This window comes from Elgaria multicarinata, chromosome 5, assembly GCF_023053635.1.
Source record: "Elgaria multicarinata webbii isolate HBS135686 ecotype San Diego chromosome 5, rElgMul1.1.pri, whole genome shotgun sequence".
Lineage (NCBI taxonomy): Eukaryota > Metazoa > Chordata > Lepidosauria > Squamata > Anguidae > Elgaria > Elgaria multicarinata.
Genome location: NC_086175.1, coordinates 136,758,983 through 136,781,038, shown reverse-complemented (window position 1 = coordinate 136,781,038; position 22,056 = coordinate 136,758,983). Strand labels below are relative to the sequence as shown.

Genomic DNA, 22,056 nt, shown 5'->3' with positions numbered 1-22,056 from the left:
AACAGCACCTGTGTCAACAGCGGCCCGGGCCCCCGAGCAAACACCGCGTGCCTCTCCGGCCGGGCGCTGCTGGGAGACGTCCTTCCTCCCCCGTCCCTCCCCCCGTCCCCCCCGCTAGGGGGGGGGCTTCAGGGAGGGGCAGCTGTTGCCCGCGCTCTGCAGAAAAAGCCCCCTCCTCCCCTCAAGGGACCCGCGCCTCTGCTGGCTCCGGGGACGGGGTTGGGGAGCGGGGGCTAGCCGATCAGGGGGGCCCTCCTCTCCAGCGGCCTGACCTTCGGCCTTCTGCTAACGCAGCTCCGAGGTTTATTCACGTTCTTTGCCGCCCGGACTCACCCTCCCCTCTCACAGCCAGTGAGAGAAAGGCACTCTGCACACGCCCAGAGGCACACATTCTGGGGCAGAGTTCACGGCGGATCAGCTGCGCCAGAGAAAAGGAAGCGGCGAGCTCTGCCTGCGCTCAGGGGCTCCGCCTTGCTGAGGCACACCGCGAAGCCGCTCCGGGGCTTAAGCCGCAGCCAGGCGCAGCCCCCTTCGCGGAAAAGGAAAGGGGTCGAAAGAGCTGGCCGCCCACGCGCGACGCCTTCAGCCTCTCAAAGCCCCGGCGCATGTGCAGAGTCCTCCGCCCTCGCCGCTGAGCCGCGGCCGGGGCTGCAGCCCGGAGTAGCGCCTCCGCTGACGCCGTCGGGCCGCTGGTCTCGGGCGCGGCCAGGCCCCCCAGCCGCCGTCAGGGGGCGCTCGGCAGCGGGCTCGCAGTCGCTCCAGCCCGGCGATCGGCGGCGGCGGCTCCTGCGCTGCGCTGCGCTGCGGGCTCGGAGGCAGAGCGGACGCCAGATGGGGAGGGGCGCCCTGCGCGGCGGCGGCGGGTCGCACCGCGGAGCCTAAGAGGCGGCGGCGGGTCCGTGCGGCCACGCGTCGCCCGCCCAGCATGGAGGCGCCGCGGCCGCTCAACGACTCGCTGCTGTGGCGGCTCGGCTCGGGCAACGGCAGCTCCTGGAACGGGACCGGAGGCGGCGGATGCGGCCCCTCGCGTACACCCCGCGGCGGCTCCGGAGGTGAGTCGGCTCCTCAGGGACCCTCGGCCCTCCCCCCCACATTTCTTCTTCCGCAGCCCCTCCCCCCCCCCCCGCGGGAGCGGGAGTCCCATTGCCTGTAGCATATTGCCTGTGGCACTCCCCCCCCCCCGCATACACACGCACACATTCCCGCACACCTCCCTCTTCCGCGGAGAGCCCCCTCCCTCTTCCGCAGTGGCTCACCCCCGCCCTCGCCCGCGCGCCGACCCCCATGGGATGCTTCCTGTACTTCGAGCAGGTCAACTCTGCAGCTCCCCACCCCACCGCGTCCCCGGCCAGGTAGAAGCCTGACGCCTGCGCTCCTCCCTCCCTCTGGGCAGATAAGGGGGGGGCGGGGATGGAAGCCCCCACCGGTGAGACCCAACACCACCCGCATCAGGTGGGCCAAGTGACACTGCCTGCCACAGCTGTGAGCCTCACCCCCACCCCTTCCGGCACAGGCTGCAGCTCATGGGTGCCTCCTCCACCCCTTTGCTGCCTTGTCTGGCCTCTTCTTTCCTGTCTTCCTCACACCAACGCCATGCCAAGCCCCTCTGCCCTGTACTTGGAGTGGCGCAGAGCATGCGCAGAGTGCCTTGTCCTCCAGGGCCTCGCCCATGAGGAGAGGGAAGGGATTCCTGGTTCCATGAGGCCTGGGCCACTGGGTACCTCTTTCCCAGAAGCCATCAGTCGGGCTGCACCCTCAGCCGCCTCTCACAGGGCCTCGAAAGGAGGCTGAGTGGGCAACCCCAGGGCCGGGGCAGGATCCTGCCCTCAGCTGAGCACAGCAAAGGCGGCCTGTGGACCTTTTGGGAGCCTTCAGGAGCCTTCCTTCGGGCAGTGAGTGCTCTAGAGTTCAGGGGGGAGGCGGCGTATGGGGGGGATGCTGGCCCTCCCTCCTCTGTGAGTGTAGAGGGGGGCTGGGAGCCCCTTGGCGGTCCTGAGCATGAATTCAAGGAAAGGGAGCTTCTCTGGGCGGATTCGCCCAACGTGGCTGCCCTGCTGTGGGAGGAACAGTGCTGGTGCTGGCCACATTGGCCAACAGGTGCCGTCTCCGTCTCCGGGGCTAGCAGGGGCCACCGCTGTGCCTGCTTCGTGGGTAGCCATTGGCTCTGTTGGCTTCTCCCAGGCAAGCGAGGGAGGGGGACTCCCGTTCCTGCTGGGGTGCTGACTGGGCCTGGGCCTCGCTAGCGATAGGAGGTGTATAACGGATGGTGCCTGGCATGGAGGAAGGGGAGGCATTCTCCCCCCCCCCCCCGCTCCCAATGGGTCAACCCAGGAAGTGGAGTGGTGGGAAATTCAGGGTTTCATGCAAAACATAGGACCGTGGTGGAATTGGATCTCTCCAGATGTGGCGGCCACCTGCTTAGATGGCTTTAAAAGAGGATCAGGCAAATGCTTGGAGGAGGAGGAGGAGGAGGAGGAGGAGGCCATCAGTAGCCACAGCTCCTGGTGGCCATTTGCTCCCCACCCCCCAAAGTATGCCTCCGTGCCTGTTGCTGGGGCACACAGCTGGAGCAGGGGGTGCTGCCCTCACCCCGGGCTTGTGGTGGCTTCTTGTTGGGGTGAGATCTCCTTGGCCACCATGCGAAACAGGTCCGTGGGCTTGGGAGGGCCCCGTGGGCCTGGTCCGGGGATCCTGTGACATTCTCAACCAGCTTCAGGCCCTCCCCCGGTAATTGAGAGGTGGGGGATTGTGAGGAAGGCCCTGGCTCTGAGGGGTGTCTCTGGCAATGGACCGGGGGGGGGGGCAGGACAGTTTCTCTGGGGCGTTGCCTCCGTTGCAAGCGCTCCTTAGAATGCCTGTGCTTGGGAGCGCAGGACAGAGAGTGTGCCCCCCTCGGCCTCCCTGGCTCTGCCTGTGCCCCCCTCGGCCTCCCTGGCTCTGCCTGTGCCCCCCTCGGCCTCCCTGGCTCTGCCTGTGCCCCCCTCGGCCTCCCTGGCTCTGCCTGTGCCCATGCGCGCACACCACCACCATGTGCCCACACAACACCCTGCACAATAGCCCCCTGATGGCTCTGTGCTCCCTCCATTGCCAGAGGCAGGATGCCCATGCGCACCAGTGCTGAGGAACATGGGCAAGAGGGTTACGCTGCTGCACTCCTGTGCTGCTTGCGGTAGACAGCTGGTTGGCCACTGTGTGAACACTATGCCGGATGAGAGGGACCCTGGGCCTGATCCTGCACCAGGGCTCTTCGGATGTTCAGCTGGTGCAGCCCCGTCCCCTCTCCGCATGTCACGGCCGGCCGGCCGCGGCCGAGCGCCTCCTTATCAGCAGCCGGGCCTCTGGGCAAACAGCCACCCTTGTGCAGCAGCGTCTTTGGGAGAAGTGCGTGGAGGCAGCACCTGCATGCGGGGGAGGGGCTGGGGCGCAGGACTCCTGGGTTCCGGGGGAGGGGTTCTGGGAAGGGAGGGGCTGCATCTCTCCTGCTCTGAGATGAGCTGTCCAAACCCTGACAGAAGGCAGCGAGTGGGGCCACCTGTCGCCTTCCCCAGCGCCTCCGCAGCCGTCCAGCCACCCTGTTCTGGGCCGGAGAGGCCTCACGGCAGCAAAGGCAACAGTGGCAGCATGTTTGGGGTGGGGGGGCGGGGGCAGGAGGGCTGCCAGCGGCTGTCAGAGAAGGGCACACAGCAGGGAGGTGAGCCAGGGCTGAGCAGAAAGGACGCTGAGGGAGCCCGGAGGATGGAGATGCGGCACCCTCAGCCGGGGAGAGGTGGGCAGGCCGGAGCCGGAATCGCCCCCAAGGGTGGGTGGAAGGAAGAGGGGCTGGATCCGTGTGGCTCCTGAACCGTTCTCCAACAAACAACGGGTCCCCGTGGGTTCTGGATGCAGTTCACAGGGAGAAGCGTGCAGAGAGCACCGAGGTTGGTGTCTGCTGTTAGTCCCATTCATTTCATTGGGTCTACTCTGAGTAGGACTCACATTGGATACACCTCCAAACAGCCTGAGCAAGGAAGCCCAGCTGCCCTTTGCAGAGGGAGGCGAAGGCCGGTTTCCTGCCTTCCGGGCGGCCGCTGGAGGCCGGCAGCTCTCGACGCCCCTCCCTCTGCCCTCCCTGCCTCCCACCCTCCTTCCCCTCCCCTCCCGTGGGAAATGGCGTCCAGGCCAGCCTGCCCCTCTTCCCCACCCACTCCATGGTCCCAATCGCCACAGCAGGGTTCATGGTGCCTTTGCTCCCTCTCTCCTCAGAGCTAGATGTCACGGTGCGGGTCCTGCTCTACTCAGCGATTTTCCTCCTGAGTGTTTTCGGCAACACGCTCATCATTGTGGTCCTGGTGATGAACAAGCGCCTGCGCACCGTCACCAACTCCTTCCTGCTCTCGCTGGCGCTCAGCGACCTCATGGTGGCCGTCTTCTGCATGCCCTTCACCTTCATCCCCAACCTGATGCACAATTTCATCTTCGGGAAGCTCATCTGCAAGGCCATGACCTACCTCATGGGTGGGTGCTGCTGCCCGGGTCCCCAGTGCTGCAAAGCTGGTCCGGTCACCTGCATGACTTCCCTGTGAGGCCTGGTCCAAGTGCTGCTGATTTCTGGCCATCCTGGGCACAGAAGCGGGGAAGAGGCTTGGACGGGGCCATCCCATCAGAGGCCCTGCTTGCCTTCAGCGGGTGGCTGTCTTTTCCTGCCCTAAGGCTGGGGGAGAAAGGCAGGTGGCTTCTTCTCTTCTTCTTCCATGGGCACCTTGTGGAGCAGAGCCTGCCTCAGAGGGAGCTCTGGGATGCTGGGCTGAGCGGGGTGGGGTGGGGCTGCTTCTCTGGCCCCCACTCCCAGGGGAAGGGCTTCAGTTCCCCGGCAGATGGACCTCAGGCAGGCAGACGTGCCCAGACTCTGTGCAGCTCACCTGGGGCCTGACTGTCTCCCTCTCCCGCCCTCCCTCCCTCCCCCGCCCCAGGGATGTCCGTGAGCGTCTCCACCTTCAGCCTGGTGGCCATTGCCATTGAGCGCTACAACGCCATCTGCAACCCGCTCCAGTCCCGCGTGTGGCAGACGCGCTCCCACGCCTACCGGGTCATTGCTGCCACCTGGCTGCTCTCTGCGCTCCTCATGCTGCCTTACCCGGTCTACAGCACCACCAACAGCCGGCCCTCCTGCCCGGGCATCTCCCAGTGCAGCCCCAGCTGGCCTGGGCGCCACATTGAGCAGGCCTGGTGAGTCATGGGAGGGGGGAGGGGGGACCTGGGGTGCTGGGGAGGTGCATGCTGGGACAGGGTCTGGGTATGTAGAATTATTATTATTATTATTGTTATTATTATTATTATTATTATTATTATTATTATTATTATTTACATTTGTATACCACCCCACAGCCGAAGTTCTCTGAATGACACGGGGACACAGAGAGAGAAAGAGAGAGAGAGATGAATGTACTTTTGTGTATAGTGCTCTCAGTGTGCACAGCACTGTGCAGAGTTACAGAGGCAAATGGGCAGGTCTCTGCCCCCAAGAAGCTTCCAGGTTTCCTCTTGTTCACAAACGCGCCTCTCAACCCCAAGCCTGCCTTGCAAGTTTCCTTGCATGCGTAGCTTGCTGTGGGAGGGGGCGGCTTCCTTCCCTCCTCAAGTGCTCCTCTTGGGCTCTCAGCAGAGTCATGATGGGAGAAGGGGAGACGGGGCAGGATTGGTGCCGTCTTGATGCCAAAGACAATTCATGCTGACGTGCGTCTGATTAAGTCACTTCAGCTGGCTGACATGTTGTGGATTTCGCCTGGAGACAATGTCATTTCAGAGAGAGCTGTTGAGGGGGGCGGGAGGGAGCCCCACACTCTCCGTTCGCCTCTCTGTCTCTCTTTCCTCCGGCAAGCAGGTTTGGGGGGGGAAACGCAGCGGCCTCTTTGGCCGAGAGCCCCCTCGGAGGCCCCCTCCAGCTCTGGACAGGGGTGGTTGGAGGCAGATGCTAAGAGAGTCCTTGTCCAGGCACTTCTTCTGCCTCACCCACGTACAGGGCTGGATTTGACAGCTCTTTTTTTAAATATATATATATATATATATATATATATATATATATATATATTTATTGCTTTTCCACATTAATTAAACATACAACATTACAATAAAAGAAAACATCAAAAACAACTACTACATACATGTTGAATAAATGTTGAGTACATATGTATTGAATAGATATTAACTATAAAATATTATACCATAACATAATCATTCTTAACGTAAAAGTGCACCCCCCACCTCGGGATCTATTCCTGATTCCAAAATCTTATCGTTTCTTCTGCTGGCGGTTTCCCACTTCCCTTAGAAAACACAAATATTAGGAACTGTTTCCAGATTCCTTCAAACTCATTTATTTTAGTTATACCTTTTCTCCACTTAATATTACAAGTCAGTTTATCATTAATAGCTATATCCCATACTTCTTTATACCATTCTTCAATAGAGTATTCCCCTTGAATCTTCCAGTTCCTAGCTACCATCAATCGTGCTGCAGTCAGCAAACTCGATATCAGCTCTTTAGTTTCTTTTCCACATTTTAAATCTTCAAATAGTGACAGTAATGCAACTTTTGGTGTTTGTTCTATCTTAATTCCCACTATTTCTTCAATTTCCAAAAACACCATCTTCCACAATCTTTGTACATATTTGCATTCCCACCACATATGTAAATACGTTCCTTTTTCCCCACAACCTCTCCAACAGTTTGCTGAATGCTGATTATTTATCCTATTCAATCTAATCGGGGTTAGGTACCACCTCCACCCAATTTTAAAATAATTTTCTTTTATTCTCACTGACATACTTCTCAACACTCTTTGTTTCCATAGTCCCTCCCAGCTCTGTCGTCCTATTTGTACCTTCAAATCTGTCTCCCATGCCATTTTTCCTGAACTATCCATCGAACCTTTCTCCAGCAATATTCTATATATTTCACTCATTAACCCTTTTAATGCTGAACTTTCACCCTTACATTTTTCCTTTTTAACTATTAATTCCTCAAACTTCGTCATTTCTCTACATTCTCTATTTTCTCTAATCCACTTTTTAGTCCACTGTTCTAATTGGCTATAATCTAACCAAGTTAATTTTTTTTCTTTTAAAACCTCTTCCATATCTTCTCTTGTATTCATTTCTCTCAACCAATCCTTTAATTTCATTTTATTTTTCTCTATTAATATTTGACAGCTCTGTTTGAGGAGAAATTCCCATGATACGTCTCTCTGAAATAGATATAAAATTTCCAAAATATATGTTGTGGAAATACTGTTATTAAGCCAACCAAAGATTACACACACACACGCCAAATTGTGCAAGCTGCTCTCTTTGGCAGCCAGATATTATAACGTGGGGGATCGGGAAGGAGGCTAGATGGTTGTGAGCCCCTGAACGCCCACTTTCAGGCATGCAACTTCGACACTGGAAGGGAGCTTTTAACCTTGAGCACCGAGCGCCCCAAAGTTTAGCGACTCAACAGGTTAAGGGGGGTTAGCGATTGAAGACACAGTGGCTTAACCCAGGAGTAATTTATTGAAAAGAATTAAAAAACATGCATCCGAGAGCCAATCAGAGCAGGAGGCATTTTAAAGGGTTACCGTTCATTTGTACAGAATACCGGTTGTGATTGTTAAGGGAGTCACACCGAGAGCAACGGTTTGCCGGTTTGCCGTAATGGACTAGTGGGCCGGGGGAGTGGGGTGGGGGAGGGGGATGAGGGGGCTGGCAGGCGAAGGGGTTGAGGCTGGGAGCAGAGCTGGTGAGCAAAGAGAAGCAGGCCGGCAAGTTGCCTCTCGCTGAAGACGCTCAAGCCTGGGGATAAGGACAGAAGCAGGGAAAGAGGTGACCGGGTTCTCCAGCCTGGTGGGTGAGGGTGTGGGGGGGGGTATGATAGGCGAGAAGGGAGGGAGAGTTCCGGCACGCTGGGAGACTGGCTGGGGAGACATCAGGAAAGGGGTTTGTCACCTCTCCATGGCTGCAGTCTGGAGTGAGATGCGGTTGGAGGCGGGGGTGGGGGTGGGGGGGCTTCAGCAACGAAGAAAGAGGAGCAGAGGGAGGAGCGCAAGCAAACCAGGAAACATGAACACCTGATGAGATTTTCCTGGCTATGTTCCTGGGCTGACATTTTGGAGCCTTGATGTAAATTGGAGCATCAGGCCTGGCCTTTAGACTGCCCTTATGCTTTACCAAGCCACAATAAATACTGGGGATTCTGGCAACATGGTGATTGCTTTCCAGTATATAGAAGCTTCCACAGTAGGGTACAAAACAGCATATTAAACACAGATAGCTCAACAAAAATAGCAATGGCTCGAGGATCTTGACAAGGTGCTTGTAATTATTATTGTTATTATTATTATTATTATTATTTATTTATTTATTTATATAGCACCATCAATGTACATGGTGCTGTACAGAGTAAAACAGTAAATAGCAAGACTCTGCCGCATAGGCTTACAATCTAATAAAATCCTAGTAAAACAATAAGGAGGGGAAGAGAATGCAAACAGGCACAGGGTAGGGTAAAACTAACAGTATAAAGTCTGCACAACATCAAGTTTTAAAAGCTTTAGGAAAAAGAAAAGTTTTTAGTTGAGCTTTAAAAGCTGCGATTGAACTTGTAGTTCTCAAATGTTCTGGAAGAGCGTTCCAGGCGTAAGGGTTCGTTCAACCGCCTCCGTCGTGGATCTTTGCCCCTCTTGGCTAATAAAAGCTAGCAGGGAGGGAACAGCCGGTTGGGCCAGGGTAGCGATTCATGCCTCTTTGCGAGAGAGAGTGGTCCCGGGCCTCCTGAAAGAGGCGGTAGTGAGACCACTCCTGAAGGAAGGAACTAGAGGATCGGCAATCCTTGACTTGTTATTGACCAATAGGGATGACTTAGTGGATAAAGTGGCAGTTACGGGAACTCTGGGGGAAAGTGACCACGTCATACTTGAATTCTTGATTATGAAGGAGACAAAAGTCGAGCGTAGCCATACACGTACTCTGGATTTTAGGAAAGCTGATTTTAATAAACTCAGAACTATGATAAGTAAGGTCCTGTGGTAAGTGAGCCTAATGAGAAAAGGAGTGCAGGATGGGTGGGAATATTTTAAAAAGGAAATTTTAAAGGCACAGTTACAAACAATTCCAACAAGGAGAAAAGATAGAAGACAACAGAGGAAACCAATGTGGCTCCACAAAAAGCTTAGAGATGACCTGAAAACAAAAAGGGATACATATAGGAAGTGGAAGGAAGGCCAGGCTACAAAAGAAGAGTACAGACAAGTGGCGCAGAAGTGCCGAAATGGCGTCAGGAAGGCTAAAGCTGTGAATGAGCTGAGATTAGTGAGGGATGCTAAAAGAAATAAAAAGGCTTTCTTCAGATACGTGAGTAGTAAAAGACAGAGGAAAGAAATGGTGGTTCAACTGCTTAATGAGGATGGCAAATTGATAACAGACGACAAAGAAAAGGCTGAAATGCTCAATTCCTACTTTGCCTCAGTCTTCTCCCAAAAGCGGGTCTATGACCCCCTGGAGAAAGTGAAGCAGAAGTTGAGGGGGCAGGATTGCAGTTTGAGATTGATAGAGAAATGGTCAAAGAACACCTAATTTCCTTGAATGAGTTCAAATCTCCAGGGCCCGATGAACTGCATCCAAGAGTAATGAAGGAGCTAGCAGAAGAACTCTCAGAACCTTTGTCTATTATCTTTGCAAAATCATGGAAGACAGGTGAGGTGCTGGATGACTGGAGGAGGGCTAACGTCCCTATCTTCAAAAAGGGCAAAAAGGAGGAACCTGGGAACTACAGACCAGTCAATCTGACATCCATCCATAGGAAAATTCTGGAGCAGATTATAAAGAAGTTAATCTGTAAACACCTTGAAATCAATGCGGTGATTACTAGAAGCCAATATGGATTTGTCAGAAACAAGTCTTGTCAAACTAATTTGATCTCATTTTTTTGATAAGGTAACCTCCCTTGTGGACCATGGGAATGCTGTGGACGTCATATATCTTGACTTCAGCAAAGCTTTTGACAAAGTACCACATGACATTCTGATTAACAAACTAGCTAAAAGTGGGCTAGATGGAACAACTATTAGGTGGATAGTTGTAGAAACCAAATGCACAGTTACAAGATGGGGGATACTTGGCTCAGCAATGCTACAAACGAGAAGGATCTTGGAATTGTTGTAGATCGCAAGCTGAATATGAGCCAACAGTGTGATATGGCTGCAAGAAAGGCTAATGCTATTTTGGGCTGCATTAATAGAAGTATAGCTTCCAAATCACGTGAGGTACTGGTTCCTCTCTATTCGGCCCTGGTTAGGCCTCATCTAGAGTATTGCATCCAGTTCTGGGCTCCACAATTCAAGAAGGATGCAGACAAGCTGGAGCGTGTTCAGAGAAGGGCAACCAGGATGATCAGGGGTCTGGAAACAAAGCCCTATGAAGAGAAATTGAAAGAACTGGGCATGTTTAGCCTGGAGAAGAGAAGATTGAGAGAAGACATGAGAGCACTCTTCAAATACTTCAAAGATTGTCACACAGAGGAGGGCCAGGATCTCTTCTCGATCATCCCAGAGTGCAGGACACGGAATAACGGGCTCAAGTTAAAGTAAGCCAGATTCCAGCTGGACATCAGGAAAAACTTCCTGATGGTTAGAGCAGTACGACAATGGAATCAGTTGCCTGGTGAGGTTGTGGGCTCTCCCACACTAGAGGCTTTCAAGAGGCAGCTGGACAACCATCTGTCAGTGATGCTTTAGGGTGGATTCCTGCATTGAGCAGGGGGTTGGACTCGATGGCCTTGTAGGCCCCTTCCAACTCTGCTATTCTATGATTCCTGGCCCGGGAAAATCTTAGTAACTACAGACTAGTGGCAAGTGTTCCATTCCTGGGCAATGTCCTTGAGCGAGTGGTTGCAGGCCAGTTCCAGACACTCTTGGATGAGACCAATTATCTGGATTCATTTCAGTCAGGTTGCAGGCCTGGTTTTGGCACAGAAACAGCCTTTGTTGCCCTGTATGATGACTTTTGTTGGCAGAAAGACAGGGGGAATGTGACTCTGTTGATTCTCCTTGATTTCTCAGCAGCTTTCGAGACCATCGACCATGGTATCCTTCTGGAACGTCTGGCTGAGTTGGGAGGTGGGAGGCAATGCATTGCAATGGTTCCATTCCTACTTGGTAGGTCGGCTCCAGAAAGTGATGCTTGGGGAACATTGCTCGGCCCTGTGGATTCTCCAATATGGGGTTCCGCAGGGGTTGGTTTTGTCCTCCTATGCTGTTCAACATCTATATGAAACTGTTGTGTGTTGGAGTGCATTTTGGAGTGCGTTGTCATCAGTACGCTGATGACACGCAGCTCTACTTCTCCTTCTCATCTTCATCAGGTGAGGCTGTGGATGTGCTGAACTGGTGCCTGGCTGCAACAATGGACTGGATGAGGGCTAATAAACTGAAGCTCAATTCAGACAAGACTGTTAGTGGGTGGATGGAGGGTGTTCAACCTGTTCTGGATGGGGCTGCACTCCCCCTGAAGGAGCAGGTTCGTAACTTGGGGGTTCTCTGTCACTTGAGGCTCAGGTGACCTCGGTGGCATGGAGTGCCTTTTACAAACTCCGGTTGGTGGCCCAGCTACGCCCCTATCTGGACAGGGATAACCTGGCTTCAGTTGTCTATGCTCTAGTAACCTCCAAGTTAGATTACTGCAACACACTCTACATGGGGCTGCCTTTGAAGATGGTTCAGAAGCTGCAGCTTGTGCAAAATGTGGCAGCCAAATTAATAACTGGGACCAGGAGGTTTGAACATATAAGTCCGTCTCTGGCCTGCTTGCATTGGCTGCCTGTATGTTTCCATGCACGATTCAAGGTGCTGGTTCTGTCCTATACAGCCTTACATGGCTCAGGACCACAAAACCTGATGGAATGCCTCTCCTGACATGAACCTACCTGTACACTACACTCAGCACCTAAGGCCCTCCTCCGGGCGCCTAGTCCGAGGGAGGCTTGGAAGATGACAACAAGGAAGAGGGCCTTCTCAGTGGTGGCCCCACAATTGTGGAAAGATCTCCCTGATGAGGCCTGCCTGGCACCAACATTGCTATCTTTTCAGTGCCAGGTCAAGATTTCTCTCTTTTCCTAGGCACTTAGCAGTCTGCATTGAGTTTTTAATTGATCCCAGGTCTGCTTTTAGGTTTGGCTGGCCAGCTCAGAGTTGTTTTTAGATGTATGTGGTGTTTGTGTATACTGTCTGTTTAACATTTTGATGGTTTTAAATTTTATATAACCTTTTAAAATGTTTTAATCTTTTGTAAATCGCCCAGAGATCTTTGGCTATGGGGCAGTATAGAAATGATGGAGGAGGAGGAGGAGGAGGAGGAACACCACTGGCAATGGAAGCTAAAGGACTATGGCAAGCGGAAAAGGTCGCAATTATTCCATTAGTCGCATCAGTCACCGGCATTACAACAGAAAACTAAACAGAAAACATTCAGAGACTGGGCCTGCCAAAATACATCCACACCAACATCCAGAAAGCAGTCATACTTAAAAATGCTCAATTGTCAGGAAATTCCTGAATCAGTAAAAGATCTAGGAAAACTGCCATGAGTGAGAAAAGGGTCAATAATGATAATAACAATAACAACAAAATCATAGTTGCTTCAGTGATTTGGTGAAGACGGTTGTGGGAGCGACATCACAGGCTGTAGCCAATAGGTGCCTTCCAAAGCCAGCTTATTCCCTGTTCAGACTGAACCATGTAGAATCATAGAATCATAGAATAGCAGAGTTGGAAGGGACCTACAAAGCCATCGAGTCCAACCCCCTGCTCAATGCAGGAATCCACCCTAAAGCACCCCTGACAGATGGTTGTCCAGCTGCCTCTTGAAGGCCTCTAGTGCGGGAGAGCCCACAACCTCCCCAGCCAACTGATTCCATTGTCGTACTGCTCTAACAGTCAGGAAGTTTTTCCTGATGTCCAGCTGGAATCTGGCTTCCTTTAACTTGAGCCCGTTATTCCGTGTCCTGCACTCTGGGAGGACCGAGAAGAGATCCTGGCCCTCCTCTGTGCGACAACCTTTTAAGTATTTGAAGAGTGCTGTCATGTCTCCGCAAAAACAATTTGTGGAATTGTTTATTTGTTTTTAGAGTTTATCTCAGGGCTGAGACAGAATGGGACAGACTGGCCCTGAGTTTTCCCAGTGAAAACAAAGTCAGATGGCCACAGTCCAGTGCTGATGATGGAGCTTCCTTTGGGAGTGACGGGATTGAGTTCCCACCCTCTGGAGGTGGTTGTGCATTGGCTGTTGAAGGAGTAACGTTGCCTCCTTCCTCCCCCCATCCCCCTCACCCACTAGGTACGTGCTGCTGATCTCCACCCTCTTCTTCATCCCCGGGCTTGTGATGATAATTGCTTATGGACTGATCTCCCGTGAGCTCTACCGGGGCATCCAGTTTGAGATGGATCTCACCCGTCAGGCCAAAGGTGGGTGTCTGGCGAGGGGGTGGGGGAAAGACCAGCCTTCTGGGTGATCCCTCGTGATCTCAGCCGGAGACTGAGGCGGCCCTCCCTCTCTCTCTCTCTCTCTCTCTCTCTCTCTCTCGGGCAGAAGGAGGGGGCAGGGAATCCAGGCTTGTGAGAGAGTTCGGCACTGTGGTAGATCAGGAGAACGTGGTGAGCCTCATATGTCTTGGCCTCTGCCGAACGTCTGACAGTCTCCCGTAGTCCTGAGCGGGGAGGGAGGAACTGGTGGGACTCTCCTTGGGATGCGGCTGAGGATGTCCAGCTGGCCCGGCCCGGCTGCACCTGCTGTGGGACCTTTTCCATGAGGACTCGGCTCCCCCAGTTCATCGGAGTCCATTTAGGAGTCCAGGGAACTTGTGTTTATGCAGGCCAGGGGTGGCGGCCTCCACCCCGAGAGCCCTATTCACCTCACAGAGGCTTTCCATCTGGCCCATGGGCAGTGCCCCCTTAGATCCTTCCAGGGGATGGAAGTGGGCCTTGGCCCCTTGGAAGACGCCCCACTGCTTCCTTGGATTGGAGGGAAGAGGGGGGATTCAACCCCCAGCAGCATCCCCAGGTAGGAAACTTGGAAAGCCACAGCTGCTGGTCTGCGTCACCCATACTGGGCCAGATGGACCAATGGGGGTAATCCATCCTGGGGCAGCATACAATGTTCCTCCACATGGCAACTCCAGAGGTAGTTGGACTGCAGCTCCCATCAGCCCCAGCCAGCAGAGCCCAGGTGGAAGTGCTGGTTGCTGCAGTCCGTGTCCCCAGCCCTGCTCTGGTGGCTTTAGGCTAGAAGCAGAGAGGCACTCTGGAGTTGCGCGGTCTCTTTCTGGAGCCCTTCCACCTGGAGCGCGTTTGCAGGGAGGCCCTGGGATGCTGGCGGAGCCCCTCTTCCCTTGGGCAGCACCAACGGCTCAACACCGCTCCTCTCGGTTGCTGGCAGCCCTGCCTGGCACACGCCCTCCTGGTGCAGCATGGGGAATACGGGGCCTGGGCCCCAGGGTGCCAGTGGCCTGTGAGAGCAGGGAGAGATGGAAGGCCCCAGGAGCTGGTCACAGAGGGCGCTCTCCGTTGCATTTGGTTGCTTCAGCCCAAGGCGTTCTGCTCCAATAGATGTTTTCAGACGCTTCTCTTCGTTTCAGTGGCTGTTAGACGTGGCCTGAGGCGAGGGCTGTTTCCCCTGCGCAAAAGCCCGCCAGCGTCTCTGCTCGAGCTTCTGGGAAGGGGGAGGGGGCTGCACAGTGGCCCCTTTTCACCAGAGGCTTTGCTTGTGTCCCTCAGCTCAGCAGAACGGGGGCGCCGAGCCCTTGCCTGCTCGCGAAGAGGGGGACGGCTGCTACGTCCAAGTGCCGCGGCCTGCAGGGGGCGCTGTGGAGCTGTCTGTCCTGGTGCCAGAGGACAGCGCCAAGCAGGAGCGGGCCCGCATTAACAGCTCCGAGGCCAAGCTGGTGGCCAAGAAGCGCGTCATCCGCATGCTGGTGGTGATTGTGGTCGTGTTCTTCATGTGCTGCCTGCCCATCAACGTGGCCAACACGTGGCGCGCCTTTGACCCCCTGGCCGCCAAGCGCACCCTCTCCGGGGCGCCCATCTCCTTCATCCACCTGCTCCTGTACACCTCTGCCTGCGTCAACCCCTTCATCTACTGTTTCATGAACAAGCGTTTCCGCAAGGCCTTTGCCGCCACCTTCTCGTGCTGCGTCACGCCCTGCCGGCGGCACCGCCCCCGCCCCCCAGAGGAGGAGGTCACTGCTACGGGGGCCTCCCTGTCCAAATTCAGCTACACCACTGTCAGCAGCATTGGGGGGCCCTGACCCACTGCCCCACTCCACAGGACTGTTTCCTGTGTGCTCCCAACTCTGGTACCCTTGGGGACACTCTGCCTCTGCCTCCCAGCCCAGCTTCTCTGCCCTCTCCTTGACTTCCTGCCGGAAAGGGATATTTCTCATCATGATCCAAAGGGACTGGGAGTGAGCCGCCGCCCTGGGATGGCCAGAAGGGGGGGGTGAGGAGGAGGCGGGCTCTGACATGGCGCACCCCCACTCCCACTAGACAGGGGCACGAAAGGAGCTCGCTTAAGCTGGTGGTCTTTCCCAGCATTGCTGCCCAAGGAGGAGGAGTGCCTGAGTTCTGCAGAGACTCTACTGCCTTCAGAGCCCCCCCAGCTCCTCCTCTTCCCCTACCACCATAGAAACAGTCCTTCCTTGAACCCCCACCACCCCCATCCAGATGGCACTGGCAATCTCTCTTGCCACCCACAGCCATGTCGTTCCCTGCCTCCAATGCTGCTGACAGACCCCATCTCCTTAGACTGCTCTGGACAAAAGCCTTCTTAAAGGAGGCTTCCATAAGGTATGGTGGGGGGGCGCGGGCAGCGGGAGGCACATGTACAGCACCGTTCAGCTGGGGTGGAGCCAGCTGAGCCGGGAGCTCACGAGGTGGGCCTCACTCAGCCCCTCGCTCTGCCTGGGTCTGCAATTTGGAGATGACAGGGTGGTCCTGCCTTGCAGGGCTGTTGCAAACACACCAGAGGCAATGTGTAGGGAGCACTCAGCATTTATACAGTGGTTTGCCTCCGCAGTAGTAGCATCACCTTACGCGCATAAGAAGAGCCATGTTGGATCAGACGAAGGCCCCTCTAGTTCAGCACTCTTTTCACACAATGTTGCAGTGTGTGATGTCTGAACCCAGACTAATGGGATGTTTAGAGACTTAGGCCATAGCTAGACCTCAGGTTCATCCCTGGATCGTCCAGGGGTCAAACCTGTTCATCTAGATGACACACAGGGGATCCAGTGCTCAGGCAGGGGCGGTCCCTGGATGATCCCAGGATAAACCTTAGGTCTAGCTATGGCCTTAGTTTGTTGTTGGGTTAACTGCTGGGTTGTTTAGCCAGCCCCTAAACAACCCATCGGTTTGGGTTTGGACATAGAATCATAGAATAGCAGAGTTGGAAGGGGGCTACCAGGCCATCGAGTCCAGCCCCCTGCTCAGTGCAGGAATCCACCCTAAAGCATCCCTGACAGGTGGTTGTCCAGCTGCCTCTTGAAGGCCTCTAGTGTGGGAGAGCCCACAACCTCACCAGGCAGCTCATTCCATTGTCGTACTGCTCTAACAGTCAGGAAGTTTTTCCTGATGTCCAGCCGGAATCTGGCTTCCTTTAACTTGAGCCCATTATTCCGTGTCCTGCACTCTGGGAGGATCGAGAAGAGATCCTGGCCCTCCTCTGTGTGACAACCTTTTAAATATTTGAAGAGTGCTATCATGTCTCCCCTCAATCTTCTCTTCTCCAGGCTAAACATGCCCAGTTCTTTCAGTCTCTCCCACAACCTATGAAGGAGCTGATCATGAGTTATGGATTAAAAAGTGGAAGTGTCTGGCGCCGTGATGTATGGACAGCCTCACTCTCAAAGAACTCTAAAATGTTAGTGAGACTTGGCTTACTTTATCTTTGCATTGATTCTTTTTCAGCAGAATCAATTTTCCTTCTGTGTTCTTGATCATTACCTTTACTAACCCTTTCCACCAATGTACCTGGAACAGATGTTAAGCTAACCAACCTATAATTCCTTCAATCCCTTTTTAAAATTTGGTGTTGCATTGGCCATTCCCCAGTCCTCTGGTACACAGGCCGATCTTAGAGACATGTTGCATTTTTCTGTTAGAATATTAACTATTTTATATTTCAGTTCTTAAAGAACCTTCAAGTGGATAGCATTCGGACTTGGTGACTTTTTAGCTTTCTAGAACATCATCTCTTGTCGGCTTAGGTATTTTAGACTCCCTTTCTGAAAATATAAATTTATTTATTTATTTATTTATTTATTACATTTCTATACCGCCGAATAACCGGAACTCTCTGGGCAGTTCACAAAATTTAAAACCACAAAGTACAGCATAAAAACAGTATAAATTATAGAAGCTATAAAAATACAACCAGAATAAATCCTAGCAGCAGTGCAGAGATTTAAACTACCGTAACAGATTTAAAACACCAAAGCTAAAAGTCTTTAACGTTAAAATGCCGGGGAAATTAAATGTTCTTTTCCTGGTGCCGGAAAGAGCGTTGGGCATCTGCCCAACAGCGAAGGCAAAGAATCCACCCGGCTTCTCTACGTTCCGTCCTCCTTGTGCACACCGTAAACTCCCTTATCTTTAGCCAGTTCCGTGTGTCTGTTACCTTTAAAGAATTGTGTATTAGCAGCCTTTGCTGTTCTTAGCATTGTGCTCCTCAAAATGCTTGTCTGCATCTCTTAGTGTCTGCTTGCAATTCTTTTGTGCAAGTTTGTGTTCCTCTTTGTTCTCATCTGGACAGCAAAATGTCCTTTTCTGTAGGAAACCTTCTTTTCTCTTTTGGCTTTGCTGACACTACTCATCAACCATGCTGGTAAACTCTTGGACTTGACGTGACTGTGCTGGACTTCCTGGGCAATTTCCATTTATTTGCTGCATTTATATCCTACCATTTAGCCAAAAAGGCTCCCAGGGTGACTTATAAACTAGCGTGAATGTCCCTTTGCTCAGGCTTACAGTCTAAAGTTAAGACGTGGCACGCGTCTGTTGTCTGACCAGTGCCTGTTCAGACAACACACTACGCCATGGTTAGGCCACTAACCCTTTTACAGCAAATGATTAGTGAGCATGTAACCATGGTTATGTAGCCACCGTGGTAAGGAATGGTTCACACCAAATGCTAAGTCATGGATCACATGACGCGTTAAGCCATCCTGTTTAGCTCAAAATGCTTAACCGTGGTAGCTTAGCATGTTGTGTGGACAGGGTTGCTGGGACTAAGGAATGTGGAGCGAGGTTCCCAAGGCCTATTCAAAGACATGGTGGTAGTGGGTTAGGGTGGCCTCTGTGAGGAGAGGGGGGCCCAGTCCCCGCTCCAAGGAGCAGGGTGACGGTGGCATTTCACCTGGCTAGCTTGTCCTTTCTTTGGCTCTCCCAGTTCTAAATTCCCCTGGACATGCTCCAGTCAGTAAATGCACTTCAGAAGATTACCTTTCAGTACAGGATCTGTACAGGAGACCTTCTGAAGTAAAGCCATGATAGTCTAGTGGACTAGAGGGCATCAAATTCCTCAGTGATTCACCCCAAGAGAGAGAGCCCATGTGGATCCATGAGAGGGGAAACACACCCACCCCAAAATCTACAGCTGGGCAATGCCTTTTATTAGGACCAACCAAAATGCCACAAGTTTGCAAGCTTTTGAGTTCGCCAGAACACTTCATCAGCCTAGGTGGTACAAAAAGTAGGGGAAGAAACCGAAAAATCCACACACAACAAATGTCCCGTCTGCAGTTTAGACCCCCCCCAGACCCCAAGATTTGGGGTTTAGTCCAGGTTTGCCTCCCCTGTGGTCAGTTCCACGACCAACGCTTCTAGGGCACCGTCATTTAGGGCATTTTAATTTTTTAACTCTTTGCCTTGAATGGAATGAACATTTCTGCAGTGAATGTGGTGGCAATTGAAGTTGCCCATTGCTAGATCACTTTCTCCTTTAGATGCCTCCCCAATTTCAGTCTCCATCTCAAGAGCATTTTGGCCAGAGCGACCTTGGTATGCCCACAATACAAAATCACTTCTGGAGCCCGGTGTTGTCACCCACGGCGCTTCTGTGGAGGAATCTGCCCCCTTTTAGTTTTTCTAGTCTGCTTGACACTGCTTGACCCTTCGACGTACAGCGCAACACCTCCCCCAGTACCCCCATTCCCTGTCCTTCCTATGCAGTTCAGATCCAGAGATGTATCCCACTGGTTCTCTCCGTTCCACCGGGCTTCTGTAATGCCCACAGTGTCCAGGTTCTCCTTTAAAGCCAGGCCCTCCCAAGTCTCTAATTTTGGCTCAGAGGCTTCTAGCATTAGCATAGAAACATCTGTGCATGGTGTCCCTCCCCAGATGTGTCTGGTGTGTGCACCTACAGTCCTCCTTGATTGGCTATCATGTTCCACTATCCACTCATGACTTTTCCCTCCCCTTCTTCATTTGGCCAATTGGTAACACTTTCTGTTTCATCCCCTAGGGGTGATGATTTAACTCAAACCGGATGCTTCCCAGCTCCTGTAGGATTTCCCCCAGAGTTTAGCCACCATTTCTAGGTTTAGCACCAGCAGTGTGGTTCCATTTTGATCCAAGGGGAACCTGTCCCTCTTCAGGCCCGGCTTGTCCCTAAATATTCCCCAGTGCCTAACAAATCTGAACCCCTCCTCCCCGCACTGCCGTCTCACCCACACACTGAGATTCCTCAGCTTCACCTGTCTAGCTAGCCTTGTGCATGGAACAGGTACCATTTCAGAGGAAGCCGCCTTGGAAGTCCTGGATTTCAACCTCCTGCCTAGCAACCTAAATTTGTCTTCCAGGACCCTACGACTACATTTCCCCACGTAGTTGGTACCAACACGGACTATGACCACTGACTCCACCCCCAGCACTACTTACAAAGCCAGCTAGATGGCACATGATATCCATAACATTTGCACCCATCACAAGCCCATTGCAAACCCAGCTGCCTATGTGTCTATTGATCAGATCTCCCACTACCACAAGCTGCCCACCCTCAGGGGCACATTCTCAGCATGAGCAGAGAGGTTGGTTCATCTTCTGAGGAACACGTCCTCCTTCCTTGAGACCTCCCCCCATTCTCCGTGGCCACTGAGGAGCAGTCTGCCACGGGTTGGGGCACCACTATAAGGTCTCCGAGGACCTTGCCCACCAACCTCTCACCGCTGTTCCAGTTCAAGGGAAATTTCGCCTTGAGGGGGGAGGCCTTTATTCAATAATAAAGGGGGGGGCTTTATTCAATCCTAGGGGATTGAATCCCAGTTCTCTGTCCTATGGAAGCAGTCTCCCTTCTGGCTTGTGCCTTCCTCCACCCCCGCCAGCCCCGAGGACTGTGGCGTTGGTCTCCCTGGGAGTCTGCATTTTCATCAGCGGAAAGCCCCTGCCCAGTACAGCTCCTGCTTCTCTGTTTGTGCCAGGTTTGGCGTGTGTGTGTGTGGGGGGGGCTTTTTCATGGCTCGTGTCTGTCAAATAAAATCCTCAGAACTGAGCTGCCTTCCGCTGCCGCCTCTTTCATACGTGGGGTGGGGGGAACAGGTTGTTCTCAATTCCTGATGTGGGGAAACCAGATACTTCCCCCCCCCTCTGCTGCCGCCCCTAACTCTCCTCCCCACCTTCTGCTTCAGCCCCTCTGCATGGTTTCAGGACAACAACTGCTCTTAAATTATTCATCCTGGGGCGAAGCGCCGCGTCTCCTCGGAACAACAAGAGAAGACGATGGGAGAGGAGTGGTGCAGAAGGGGCCCTAGCAGAGCTTTGGGCAGCTCCCGCGCACATGCCGCCCACCCCCAGAGCCCAGAGCAGGTGGCAGCGGAGCCGCTTAGGAACAGCAGGCCTCCTTGCAAGGAGCAGCCGAATACCCCGATGCCTCTGGCTGCATGCTGCATGCTGCCCACCCCCCACTCCACCAAAACTCTCCTCAACGGGGAGGTCATAAAGGAGACCCCCCCTCTGACCAAAGGGCAAGTTTGAAAGCTGCAGAGCAAGGACAGCGGGGAGGGCAGTGGCCAGAAGGCCTCCGGGGTGGCACGGGAAGGGGGGGGATGGGAGCAGACCCTAATTCCTTTCTGAGAATAATAATAATAATAATAATAATAATAATAATAATAATAATAATAATAATAATTTAAAAAATATATTTGTTACCCGCCTCTCCCTCTGGATCGAGGCAGGGTACAACACAAATGCAAACACCATAAAATACATATAACTAATTAAAACTTTTAAAACTAATACATTATTAAAAGCAGCACATTATTAAAAAGGCAGCTTAAAATTCAATTGGGTAGGCCTGCCGGAAGATATCAGTCTTTATGGCTTTCTTAAATTCTGGAAGACTTTAAGAAAGTCCCGTGGGGGGGTGGGGGAGGCAGGGACAGGAGCCATGGCTAGACCAGGCCTATATCCTGGGATCGTCCTGGGATCTACCCTGTGCATCCAAATGAGCAGGCAGAGACAACCCCTCCCATTTGCCTGGGATAATCCTTAGGTCTAGCTAAGACCAGGGTGTTTTACTTGATGGTTTTCTGTCCTGTTCCCTCATTTCCCTCCAGCCTTCGTATCTCTGGGTGAGGTCCACTTCCCAATGTTGACAGCTAAATAGGTGTACGCTTGTTATGTGAGCGCTGGGCAAGGCGTGTGCTGACGATAATAATAATAGATTTATTATCTGCTTCTCCCTCTGGATCGAGGCGGGGAACAGCACCAAATACAATATAATACATAAAATTAGTTAAAAGAGCATATAAAACCAATGCAATATTAAAATAACAGCCACAGCATCTTAACATTCTTAGGTTTAAAATTCATCTGGGCAGGCCTGCCAGAAGATTATTTTTTTTGATGGGTTGCTATTAAAATAGGTCAGTTTGCAATAAAGTCTTACGGGAATCTTTTGCCATCATTAACAAGTCGGACTTGGGCGTCCTTCACAGAACGAGTGAGTTCCTCTTCTTCCTCCTTTCTGCTCCCTGGGCAGCTGAGACGGGAGGGGGGAGGG

The 22,056-nt window shown here is 52.9% G+C and overlaps 1 protein-coding gene across 1 annotated transcript; it reads left to right on the top strand.

Annotated features, from left to right (window-relative positions):
- The first annotated feature begins 925 nt into the window (after positions 1-925).
- CCKBR (cholecystokinin B receptor) lies at positions 926-20,998 on the top strand. The gene is made up of 5 exons (XM_063127763.1): positions 926-1,052; positions 4,243-4,494; positions 4,950-5,205; positions 13,345-13,472; positions 14,781-20,998. The coding sequence occupies exons 1-5, from the start codon at positions 926-928 to the stop codon at positions 15,308-15,310; spliced, it is 1,293 nt and encodes a 430-aa protein (XP_062983833.1). The 3' UTR covers positions 15,311-20,998.
- The last annotated feature ends 1,058 nt before the right edge of the window (positions 20,999-22,056 follow it).